Raw genomic sequence first — 12,671 nt, 5'->3', positions numbered from 1 at the left:
TCAAATTATAAAACAAGTAAATATAATTAAAGTTTTACTTTTACTTTTAATTTTAACTTTAAAGAAAACAACGAAAAAAGAATCAATTACCTGGCTGCAATAAATGGAATGTTGCAAAAGTACCAAAATTTGCATATCTCCTTTCTGGCAGCATCATGAATTTCCTTGTTCAAACCCATGCCCTCAAGCGTGGGTTGGGAACCAGGAGTAGTGCGGGGCACAAAGTAACTATCCATTCTATTTTTCCGCACTCTAGGCTGCAATAGGTTGGTGCGGGACTCTGTCTCAGTATGTGACCGACTAGCACTAGCACGAGCAGAGGAACTAGGATAAAAAGGAGGCCTAGAAGAACCCTCTCCAACACAACCTACAGATGCAGAAGCTGATGCAGATGCAGATGTGGATGCGGCTGCAGATGCGGATGCGGGAACATGGGAGCCAATACCCCTTAACCCTTCAAGTTGCATTTTCCTATTGGCTTTGTCTTTTGCAATTTTTTCTAATGCCATTAAGCAAGTGCGTTTTGCCTCAGGAGTTTGGTGAGTGCAAATTGTAACATCGTGTCCAGGTATAGCAGCAATGTGGTATTTCAATCTATAAATACCCCCAGAAGTTATTTTTTCTTTACAAAAAATACATTTTGTTTGATATTTGGTTCTTCCAGGAAACTCTTCGTTATATTTCCAACATTCATCTTTTCTACCCATTGCGAATTTGCAAAAAGTGAAAGCAAAGGCTGCTGCAATAAAAATTTATATGTAAAATATCAAAGTTTGAAGTTAATAAAAGCTACAAAACAACAAACCCTAGTTTGCAACTTAGTAAAAATAAAGAACATTCAAGATCTAAACTAAAAATCTTGAAAACTATAAAAATTTAACAAAAAATGCATAATACACTAACATGCAAAAAAAAAAAAAAGCACTTACCTCTTGCAAATGAGTTGAGGAGTGTTGAGATTGGCTCCCTAATGCTCCCAATGCAATTGATGGCCTCCCCAAATGGATTGCTGATCTCTTTTGTGCTCTTTCTTCTTGCCGGTTAGAAACCTATGGCTTTTCTTTTCTCTTCTTCTCTCTCACTTTTCCTCTCTTCTACTCATGCTAAACAAATAGAAGGCCCTTTAGGGTTATAACAAAGAGAATAGGTCAAAAACAAAGTAAAAAAAACAAGCAATTTTTTTAAATTTTACAACTCTATACTTTATTGGCCGTGGGCGATTCCTGCTGATTTTTCCAGGCGATTCATGCGATTTTTTGGATGAATCGCCTGAATCGGCGATTCAGGGGATTCTCCTGAAGAAATAGGCAATGGCGATTTCCGACTCCAAAAAAATCGCCGTTGCTGAATCTAATCGCCGAATCGCCGATTCAGGCGATTTTATGGCGATTCTCGTTACTCTGCTATGCACCATACACTACCAAAAATCGTAGGGGTGCAAGTGCTTTGGTTGAGGGTTGGTATGACCATATTTTTTGGACACCATGCAACATACACTCCCTCAACTTGGTCATGCAACACATTGGCACTGAAATAGATTGGGTGAAGCAAATGTGTCAAGAGGGGGAGGAGATACAAATGTTTCTGACGAACCATCACATGTCACAATTGATATTCAAATCATTCTCTAAATTGGAGTTGTTGAAGGCAAATTGTAATTGATAAATTTATTTAATTTGAATAAATTTAATGTCATGTTCAATTATCAAATTGTATACAACTCTGCTTAATATTTATTGACATATTGTAGTTAACTTGCTTAGGTTGTTGAGACTCGCTTTGCATCTCATACTGACAACTTGTCAAGGTGCAAGGGGCATTGAGTGAAATGGTTATTTCTAACCATTGGGGTATATGGAAGGGTTCGAATTCAGAACAGGCACAAAAGTTCAAGGCATTGGTCTTGGATGACGGTTGGCTCGTGTGGAATTTGTATTGTATTTCACCAAGCCTATCATGACTATGCTCTGCTTTGCTGATATAGATCAATCTTGTTTGGGGGATGTGTATGATGGTATGGACACAATGATTGAGAGGGTAGAACTTGCCATACAAACACATGAGAATTACTTCACAGAATGTGAAACCTTGTGCAATAAGGTTGAAAACATCATTCATCATTGTTGGGAGAAGATGACCACCCCATTAAACCTCCTTGCATATGCCCTCTCTTCGAGGTACTAAAGTGAAGAAATACTTGCTATGCTAGATAGAGTAGCACCATATGTGGATGAAGAAGTTTCTAATGGGTGCTACAAAGGTTTTGTAGGAGTCTTCCGAGAGATGACATGCACAAAAAAATTAGGACATAATTTGGCCTCTTTGCTTCGGGAGGAAAATAGTCCTCTCTGGTCAAGGACCACTATGGCATGAGAGCTATCACATGGTGATACCTCTATGGTTAACCATTTAAGCATCTACAACCTCTTGCCATTAAGGTCTTCACAAGTTTTTTTGTTTTTTGTTTACCACTTGTATTCTGCAATTCAGTGTTTAATATTCTTTAATTTGCTATTCATTTTTATGTTTAATTTTGTGAACATTGTCTAGGTTGCAAGTTCTACTGCTGAACAGAATTGGAGTACATACTCCTTTATCTACTCAGTGAAGCGTAACTGGTTGGCCTAAAAAATAGCTAAGGACTTGGTCTACATTCATATCAACAAGTGGCTTTTATTATATAAGGAGTATCACTAGAAGGAAGGGGCGCCAAGCTTTGAGATGTAGCCCTTGAGTGTGCCAAATTGGATTCATCGTTTCAGGATCTTACTACAATAATAGATGACGACGATGACAATAATATCATGACACATGATACATCTAGCGCAAGTGCAACCGTTTTGGGTTCAAATGATCCTGAACTTGCAGCAGTTGGAGATGATGAGAATACAGATTTACTTGAGAATCCTTATGATTCTGAATCTGATTAGTGAATCATGAACTAAATTTGGATTTCATAATTCAAATTGCATTGGAGTTGTGGACAGAGATGCATATAATATGACCTAATAATTATTGGACTTATTTCAATTTGAATATTTGTGAACTATCAAATATGAAAGATCTTGAATCTTGATCAGTGGTGAAGTATCATACTATCAAATGATTAAATTTTGTATGTTACGACATTTCTTTCCATAATATCTATCTATCTATCTATATAAACGCATCTAAAACCTCCCCAAAACAATATTGCACATCCGCACATCCACATCTGCACCCAAATCGGTAACTTAGGAATTAATCATTTTTTTTTTTTGGCATTTTTTGCTTCTATGGGTGGAGGGCTTCAAGGTTAATTTGAGTCTCTTGATCACCCTTCTGCCATTCTATTTCCTGTCCTATTCTTTGTAGTCTTACCTATGAGCTTTAACTTTCACACTCTTATTAGAGTGAATTCTCAGAGAATCTGATTTTGCAATTTTTCTCCTTTGGTGGAAGCTCATATAACAAGAGTGAGGACTAGTAAAAGAACACATGTGCAATATAGCATGACTGACATAAATTGAGCCTAATCAACATCCTTACTACTATGAAGGTCATGTAGCAAATGTATTTGATAGTGCTTGCTATGTTTGACTGAGTGCTATGAAAAGAGAAATAGCATTTTTTTTCTTGTTTACTATTGCATATCAGGACAAGTCAAGTTTGTGTTGATGTTTGATAGCTTCAATCTGATAAATCTATATATAATTATATATGAGATATAAATTATATATGTGTTCATTATATTTGAGATATAAGTTTATTGTTATATGAGAAAAATTAATATAATAATGATATATATATATATATATATATATATATATATATATATATATATATATATATATATATATATATATATATATATAGATATATATCTCATTAAATTTGTTATTATATTAATTATATGATTAACGAATAGACATGTTCCATGAAGGGACATGTCTCTCCATGGTTTATTCTCAATATAAATAAGATATCGCTATCATTTGGAAAACACATACCAATATGGCAGTGCTTAGTACATTTGCAACTTTCCTTAGAAAAATATGGTATTAGAGCTAGTTGCAAATGTAGGAGTTATCAGACCGGGACTCTTTCGTTGAATCATCACTAGGTCTCATTGAAGAAACTTGGAAAACCCGTAGATAAGGTAGCCCCACAATACATAGTCTTTCCAATACGCAATTGTTAACAACCATGGTGTATCAAAGGATGTTGTAGTGAAATTAAAATATGAACTGAACAAGCAACGATCTGTGGTGAACACTCAATGCATAGCAAACACCGGGTTGTAAATGTGAGAAAGAATATAAATAATATAGAGAAGAATAAGAAAATGGATCAGTTAGATATCTTAATTCAAAAAACTAATGTCCTTTCACATCTTTGGTGCATTCAATACAAGTATCTACCTGTGCATTCAATACAAGTATCTACCTAGGAAGTGCTTTTTGCAGTGACAAGTTTTCCACCCTTGGTGGAATGGATTTGAGGTCTTCATGCATGCGATAATAGGTCAAGCCCAATTCTGACGAAATAGGTACAAAACATTCCCGCCAACAAGGAAGGAGAATTTATAATATAAAGGGGAGGCACTTTACATAATATGGATGAAAAGGAGGGAAGAAATCTATATATAATACGAACATATGACTCCCACTTGGTGATTGGACCCATTGACCCATGGTATAAAAACATGTTAATACAGTCTATGTAATGAACAAACAAATAAATTGAACCCCTTAGAATTTGACATGACAAATCCTGAATTAAAAGTAAAGCCACGATACTCTGACTTGGACTGGCTTACGAGAATCAAGAAAGGTGACCAACTTATTAGCTCAACCTAAAGTCCTACGTGTCAAGTTTGCACAAAAAAAATATGAAAGTGGACTATTTAACCTACAAAAAAAAATGTTCCAAGTTGGTAGGATTTTATTATACCTTCAAATGCCACAATTAACATTACCCACATCAGCTTCTATGGATTACATGGGGAAGTAGCGCATGTCATAAATCCCCCCTCGTATGTATGGCATAAGTCAATCAAATGCGCTGGGGGGGAAAAGAGTTGAGTGCTAAGATTTAAGTTGGCAAAAATAGATGGGATGGACGGGCCATGTTGAGAGGGTGGAACATATTCCTTGTTGACGAATTAAACCAATTAAAGGTGATATGGTCCTCGAGGAAGATACTAAGTCATATAAAGACTAAAGGCCATAATTAAATAGTGACATTGTTCCGCACTTTGAAGGCAATAGAATACTAAAGAGTGCCGAAGGAAGTGATCAAGGAACTCACCTCATTGGTTACTTAATAGAAAGGAAAAGGGAGATTGATATCAGATTCAGAGGGAGTTTGACACTTATTCAAAGATAAAGGAGCTCAGAAGATTGATGTTCAGAGGGATTTTGACACATCCATCTGAAGGAGTGGATAGAGGATATGTTTCAGTTCATTTTGAAGATCTTGATCATATTAGAATCAGAGGGAGTTTTTTGATTTCATGTAGAATTTTGGTATCATGCATGTGATTGCATGATTTATTGGGCCTACCCCTTGTGTACATCATGAGAAGGCAATGACTTCCAAATGATCGTCACTTGGATTTGCAGAAATAATTGAAAGGTGATGATCTTAGAATAACTTAATTTTCTATTATGATGGATATCTTACGATGTCTATGTAGATCATAATAGATTATACTTTGCATGGTGGATGTTTATATGGTAAGCATTATGAGAATGTGTGTGCACATACCTTATAAACATTTTTTTGAGTACGAGGTGAATGTTATGCAAATTGATTTGCCATTACACATAGTACTTGGTGAATATCATGCGATTTGATGTTCTAGAGGCCATTACAGTACTTGGTGAATATCTTGCATCTCAACATTCTGGAAGGTCATTACTCAAAAGAGTATTTGGTGAATATCATGTGTTGATATTTTGGGAGACCAATACTTGTGATATTAGACGTGATATCAAAACTTATTTGAGTATTTGGTGAAATATCATGTGTCGATATTCTTGGAGACCAATACTCATGATATTAGATGTGGTATCAAACTTTATTTGAGTACTTGGTGAATATCATGTGTTATATTCTAGAAGACTGATACTCATGATATCAAATGTGATATCAAAATGTTACCTAGAGTATTTGGTGAATATCGGTGTTGATATTCTGGAAGACCAATACTCTTGATATCAAATGTGATATCAAAATGGTGGATATCTTCTGATCAAAGATATCCTTAAAATTTGTCATTCCTAATATTACCATATGGTGTAATATCTGTCTTGTGTTTATCCTCCCTAGCTAAGAGGGAGTGTTGATGTTTGATAGCTTCAATCAGATAAACTTATGTATAATTATATATTAGATATAATATATATGTGTTCATTATATTTGAGATATAAGTTTATTGTTATATGAGAGAAATTAATATAATAATGATATATATATTCTCAAATTTATTTTTAATTAATTATCTGATTAATGAATAGACATGTCTCTTCATTTCTTATTCTGAATATAAATAAGATATTGCTGTCATTTGGAATACTGGCAGTGCTTAGTACATTTGCAGCGATCCCCAGAAAAACAACAGTTTGTTATGTCATATTGTGTTACTATCTGGTGGTTATGAACAAAAATGTTTCTATTTATGAACTGGTATTGCTAGAAATGATTTAAATATATTTGTCAAAGCTGAAAAAGATAAGTTTGTATACTTGTAGACTCCTTGATTGATTGACAGGTAGGCTGGAAGCTGAGAACTGTGTTTGAGCAGTAGCATCATACTGTCTATCGTTATATTTGAATATTGCTCAATGTATCTTTATGTGTGAACATGGAACATGTGCATGATTTAGATGAATGGCAATGATATCAGACAAGCTGTTCTCTTGAAAAGGTTGATGGAAGTTACTTGTCAGTGGCAACAGATTCAGTCTCTGTCAAAGCATGCAAGACCACTGAAATTTCTAATGCGAAAGCCTGGTTTGGTAAAATGAGGAATGAGTTGGCTAGAGACTGGGAATGCTACTTGTGATTGAGCCTTCTGATGGAGACACCTTCGTTACTTTTGTATTTTCAATTGATTGGGAAGGGTAGTGGATGTGCAGGCATATGCCCTTGATAATAAGCATACACACACTTGGCTGGATTGCTGTTCTTGGAGGGCTTTTATGTGCAATATAGAAGATTGATTAACAGGTCCTGTAATGACTAGTAGGGTGTCATTTACTGCTATTTGCCAGTGTTGAGTGACTGTATTTTTGTGGATGGGTCGTATGTAGGTGCTTCTTAGCTATTTGTTTTGGTAATGCAGTTTGTATGATTCCCCTCACCTTTTAAAAGGAGATGTTTTGAGAATATTTTCTTTTTCATTTTAGTTAATATTACTAACTACTTACCCTTACCCATGCAGGTTGGTTCTGTGTTTGAGTATGTGAATCAAAACCCTATATTTGGAGTTGTGAATCCAGATAGTGTTTTCTATGCTCCTTTGCTTGGCTTCTTTGCCTTAACTGGGTTGCCTACATCTGTAAGTTGATACATGCTCTTTTTATTAGATGTGCTAGAATTCTTCGCTTGCATTTATTGATAAGTGGTTTTGGGTCGCTTAACACAAATTTCTTGTTGCAGGGCTTCCTGTGGTACAAGTCTATTAAAGCTGCAAATGAAGCAGCAAAGGAACAAGATAAAAAAGATGGTTATCGATGACAGTTTACTGTTTAGTCAGATATTTCCCTTTTATGCTTTTAGCATTCCAACATTCACAAGGTATATACAGATTAAATGTAAATAAGCAATGCCATAATCTTGATGTTCATTCTTTTTGTATATTAACTATCAACTTCATTTTGTTTTGTGCAGTCAAAGAAAACCTCCATTTATTAAAAAATGATATTTAATTTAATAAAAATATGTTGGCTGTATAGGCATGTTCTTATCTACGGTTTTTGAGCATTGAATAAGATAGTTGATATGCAAGGAATGTTCCTATCGTACAGTGTTTGAGGATTGCTTACCAGGATGATTGCAGTAATGTTTTAAAATTACTCAGTTTTGAAAGTTTTGTTAAATTTTGAGAGCTATATTATTATAAATCACTAATATTTTTTCAGTAGGTGTTGGCAATTTGTATTAATGTCCCTCATTCAAGGGTTAGAGGATGAGCGCTTGGGTAACCTACAACAAGATGAGAGATTTAAATGTAGGCAGGAAGGGCAAGAGCTTTGGACCCCGCCAAAAGATTTTGTGAAACAAAACTTGAATGGGGCTATTAAAGGAAACCAAGGAAGATCAGGCTGAGGAATTAATCTCTGTGTGATTCCAATGAAAGTTTCTTGTAGACGGTTCTTTTTTCTTTGGCAATAGAATGAACAATGAAGCTGAATGAAAGGAAATATTCACAGGAATGGGAGCATGTGTCTTTCAATTACAAGAAACTAAGAATGGAAGATAATTTTTTTAGTTTTTTGCGGAACTACTTAAGCAATACAAGAAAAGAGTGAATGGAAGAGCTGATTATTAGCGAATATGGATGTTCAAGATCCTCTAATGACATAATGTAATAAATTTGCTAGCATTTAGCCCAATTTAGATTATTAATTCATAGTTCCATGGAGTTTCTTGATGGTGGGACACAAGGATGTGGAGATGGGTTTTAAGGATGGGGGACCAAGGGCTTAAATTTGGGGTTGGTAAGGTGAAGGCAAGGGGATGGTGTCAGAATAGTGGTGGGGAGGGTGACATTGATATACAAATTGAGGTGAACGGAATTCTTCAAGGCAAAATTGGCAATGAAAAATATATGCAAGCGGTTGATGAAAGGCAAACTAATGTTTGAGGTTAAAGGTTGCAATCAGTATGCAATGATATAAGCCATATAGTGAGCGACTTAGCGGTGTCCCTGACGGAGTTGGTGATTTTGTGGGGGTATGTTTCCCCAAAGTCCTCATGTCTTTGCATAATTGTTTTGGGGGGAGGCAAGCCTGTGGAACACTAGGTATTATATAGAATACTACCCTCGACTTTTTGTCGTCTTTAAACACTTCGGAGGCACTTTTGAAGCTCCTATCCCCTATCAAGTTTAAGAAAAAGATGTTAGTGGGGAGTGTATTATAACATTCATTACATAAGCCATTTGAAAATAATTTGCTTAGTGCTTGAGATGGTCCATTGTATAATATTCATGTTTCCATTTTCACTAGGGATTTTTTCAGCCTTGGCATGCATAAGATTGGTTATGGAAAGTTCCTCTTTTTTTATGGAGTTGCTCATAGTATAGTTTTGCAATGTGGCTTTGGTTTTGTGACTTTATTTGATGGTTGTGTGCTTGTGAGATTGGCAAGCAAAAAACATTTTAGAGAGGGTAATGGCTTTAAGTAGTGGTAGTGTATTGACATGTCATCTCCCTCACTTTTTTCATTGTGATAATAATGGTGCTTAGAGTTTGTACATTGAGTATTAGGTGATGTGGGTCTTGAGCATGGTAAAAAAATAGATTTTTCCCTATGGGTCTTGAACATGGTAACAAACTAATTTTCTATGTGGGAGGATTTCTTTCCCAGTTTGGTCCTTTTCATCCCAAATTTGGAGTTAAGGATGTTCTTATTGAAGATGTTTGAATTGGTACAATCTAGCAATATACCTTTGGAGATTGTTAAAGAAACAAGGGAACAAAAAGGAAATAAATTTTAGGGTTGGGGCTAGAGGAGTGTGGATTCGATAGTTGCAAAATTGTATTTATAGGAAGGGTTATATGATTTTTTTTGATGTATAGTTGGTGCATGTAGGGTCTTATGGCATTAGTAAAGGTGTAGTTATTGTTGCCCATTATTTACCAGTGCTAAAGTGCATAATGAATACTCAATTCTCATTTTTTGTGGCGACTTTTCACATAGGGTTTCTTAGTTTCTACCAATTTTGGGTGCATCTCAAGGTAATTAACATGTGGGTGAGCTTCCTTGTTTAATTGAATGAGTATAAGCTATTGTAATAAATTGCGCTACTACTTTTGTAGATAGGGAAAGGTGGGTTTTAGTTTGAAGGTGTTGTTGCTTATCAGATCAATTGTTTGCTAGATGCTTATTTTGCCTTGTGAGCTCTTTTTCCCCTTGGTCTTATTAGCTTACATTTATTTTAGTTATTTGTAGTATAAGTATGGTTTGAGTATGTAGATATTTTGGTTATTAGCAATGTTTGTACATGTGCCTTGTTTAAGGGGTGTGGGCCCTTAACACCCTAAATCTTTTCTTTTAAATAATAATAAATGTGGTTGAAGTCAAAAAGTAAGGTAATAGTTATGAAGAGACGATTACCATTGTAGCTAGCCAAAAATATACACTACATGAGATAGTGGAACCACTAGAGTGTCCATTAACAATCTTTTTGAAATAGAATCTTGGTAATCTTTTTGACATTGAAACCCAACTATACCTTGGTAATCCTTTTTATAGAAAACCACAACCTTCAGTTCTAAAAGTCCCAACTCCTTTTGATCAAGAACACAAGAAAATAGAGTTGGATTAAATATATACATCGAGGCAAATCTAAGATTAATATACTTAGCCTCATATAATGCATTTTGATTTTTGAACGACTCAAAATTGGTGGCTACTTGTTTCCCCATTTTTTGGAGGCAAAAATTTGGGAACAAGTTTTGAATGATCTATCTTCTTGATATTTGATTGTTTATATTCCTAATTAATGAGATTGACTTGCTAAGTTACTATGTCCACGGTGTAATGGTCTCCTTTTTAATAGAATCAAGAGCAAATTGGAACATTCAATGACACAATCATTGGCCAACTTGTTATAGTTTCTTGTGGCTCAATTATTTGATACAAGCACAAAATTCTAAACTAGTTCAAATGTATGGCTCTTCATTGTTATAATGTCTCCTTTATCTAGTCATCATCGTTTGATGCATTGTTATTCCTTCACACCATGGTCTTGTGGGCTAACCAAGACTTTACTGGGATCAATATGAATTTTGGCTTGGGCACTTAAATATTCAGGCAAAGTGGAGTTGATGCAGCGGGGGTTTCTATATACTTACTAGATGTAGAAGTCAACAGAGTTTGCATTTCCGGTTTTGTAGTATTTGGACTTCAAGCATCTTGCTGAAAGCTTTCAGACAAGCTATTACACATGGCTTTTTGAGTTCGACTTGATGTTTATTTTAATGTGTGAAGATTTATTTGTTTTCATAAAGAGACTTTAAAATAAAAAGGGGAATTAATAAGTCACTTCCATCTTATAAAGATATATTGTTCTCTTAAGTGGAAAAAGTACAGTTAAAAGGGGCTATGAAGAGTCATTCTTTTGTGCTTAAAAGGAAGATATAGCTCATTTTCAACATACATAGTTCGTATTTGGATATCATTCTCTCTTGGATAGTTATTTGGGAAGCTTTCTACATTCAGCCAGTTTGAGGACAAAAACCCTTGAGCTCGGAAGCAATGGATGGTAACCCATTGTCTTTCAGGAGATATCACAAGGGTATCTCACTTGTGGTTAAACTTTTCCTTTCTTATTACCAATCTAACTTTATTTCTGTATTTAAGATTGGTTATTACATTGTTTGTTGTAAGTTTGTAAAGCAACATTATTTTCAAAATGCATGTATTTTTAGTTGGATATTGTTATTTGTTGAATGAGTGGGAAATCTTGGTATGCAAACTTGTTAAGTTTTTGCACTATTTTTTTGAGAAAAAAAAGGGGAAAATGTCTGGTTAGGGATATTATAGTGGTATTAGAGCCTCAAACCTGCCATCCTATTGGGTATACTTAGAGGTTAAAATTGCAGTCAAGTTGTTTCAGGAATATGAGAACTAATATGCAGTGTTGAAGAGATTTATGGTTGTAGCAATTTGAATATTTCATGCTGAACAATCAAATTATTGGGTGTGATCTTTATTAAAATTTAATATTGTATTTCAAATACTTATATTATTGTGGTTCGAGAACTCTTGTTATTAAATCACACAGATGGAATAGCTATGGAATAGCCATTAATTATTGTGTGACAAATATTTATAATGTTTTTGATTAAGTAAAACAGGTTTTGAAGGGACCCTGAAACCCAAGTACAAAGCAAGTGTCAAGCTAAACAACCTGCAAACCAAACCAAAAGATATACAATACACTCTTCAAAGTGAAATGAGGTGGAGACACAACGAAACATAAACAAGAGGGGGTGCCAACTGTCACACAACCCCACCGACACGAATTGGTGGTTAAGGAAAGAATAAGCCTTTCAAAACTAACCACCCTAAATAAGAAAAGACTATAGAATTAAGAATCGCCCTTAACCCTCAACTTGTGGGCTTTAGGAGAAGAAAGAGATGGAAGCCTTTTTAAGTATTTGCCTTTAATCGTAATCCATCTCTCCTCAATGTTGGCAGCCACAGTTTGCTTAGCCAACAAAGCAATATAAATGTTAGAATCAATCGACCCACCACCATTAACGATAGGGCCAGCTTAAGAAAATCCAATCAAATGTTTATATTGTTATTGTCGTGAATACAAGGAATATAGCTTGTGTTTGTAAAGTTTTGATACAACTTTGGAAAGGTTTATATAATTTCATTTGAATTGTTGTGAATGCCTTGAAATACCTAAATAATTATTGGGCAAAATTATTGCGGGTTATTTTCAACAAA

General features: G+C 34.9%; 1 protein-coding gene across 3 annotated transcripts in view; it reads left to right on the top strand.

Moving 5' to 3' along the window:
- Nucleotides 1-8,475, top strand: part of LOC149537869 (uncharacterized) — a 39,984-nt gene extending 31,509 nt beyond the window's left edge. Inside the window, exons 2-4 of one of the 3 annotated variants that reach the window (XR_016355925.1) lie at nucleotides 7,427-7,543; nucleotides 7,645-7,782; nucleotides 8,130-8,475. Coding sequence is in view for 1 of the 3 variants with exons in the window: in XM_089799264.1 (XP_089655390.1) it covers nucleotides 7,427-7,543; nucleotides 7,645-7,722 (195 nt within the window). In the remaining 2 variants the exon portion in view is untranslated. Of the gene's footprint in view, nucleotides 1-7,426; nucleotides 7,544-7,644; nucleotides 7,938-8,129 lie in introns of those variants that run through there. The other 2 variants (XR_016355924.1, XM_089799264.1) reach the window with 2 other exon arrangements.
- Nucleotides 8,476-12,671: the final 4,196 nt, after the last annotated feature.

Source organism: Cupressus sempervirens, chromosome 9 (genome assembly GCF_028749045.1).
Source record: "Cupressus sempervirens isolate cs-2001-9-10 chromosome 9, ASM2874904v1, whole genome shotgun sequence".
NCBI lineage: Eukaryota > Viridiplantae > Streptophyta > Pinopsida > Cupressales > Cupressaceae > Cupressus > Cupressus sempervirens.
The sequence above is the reverse complement of the archived record's forward strand: the minus strand, read 5'-3'. Positions and strand labels throughout refer to the sequence as shown.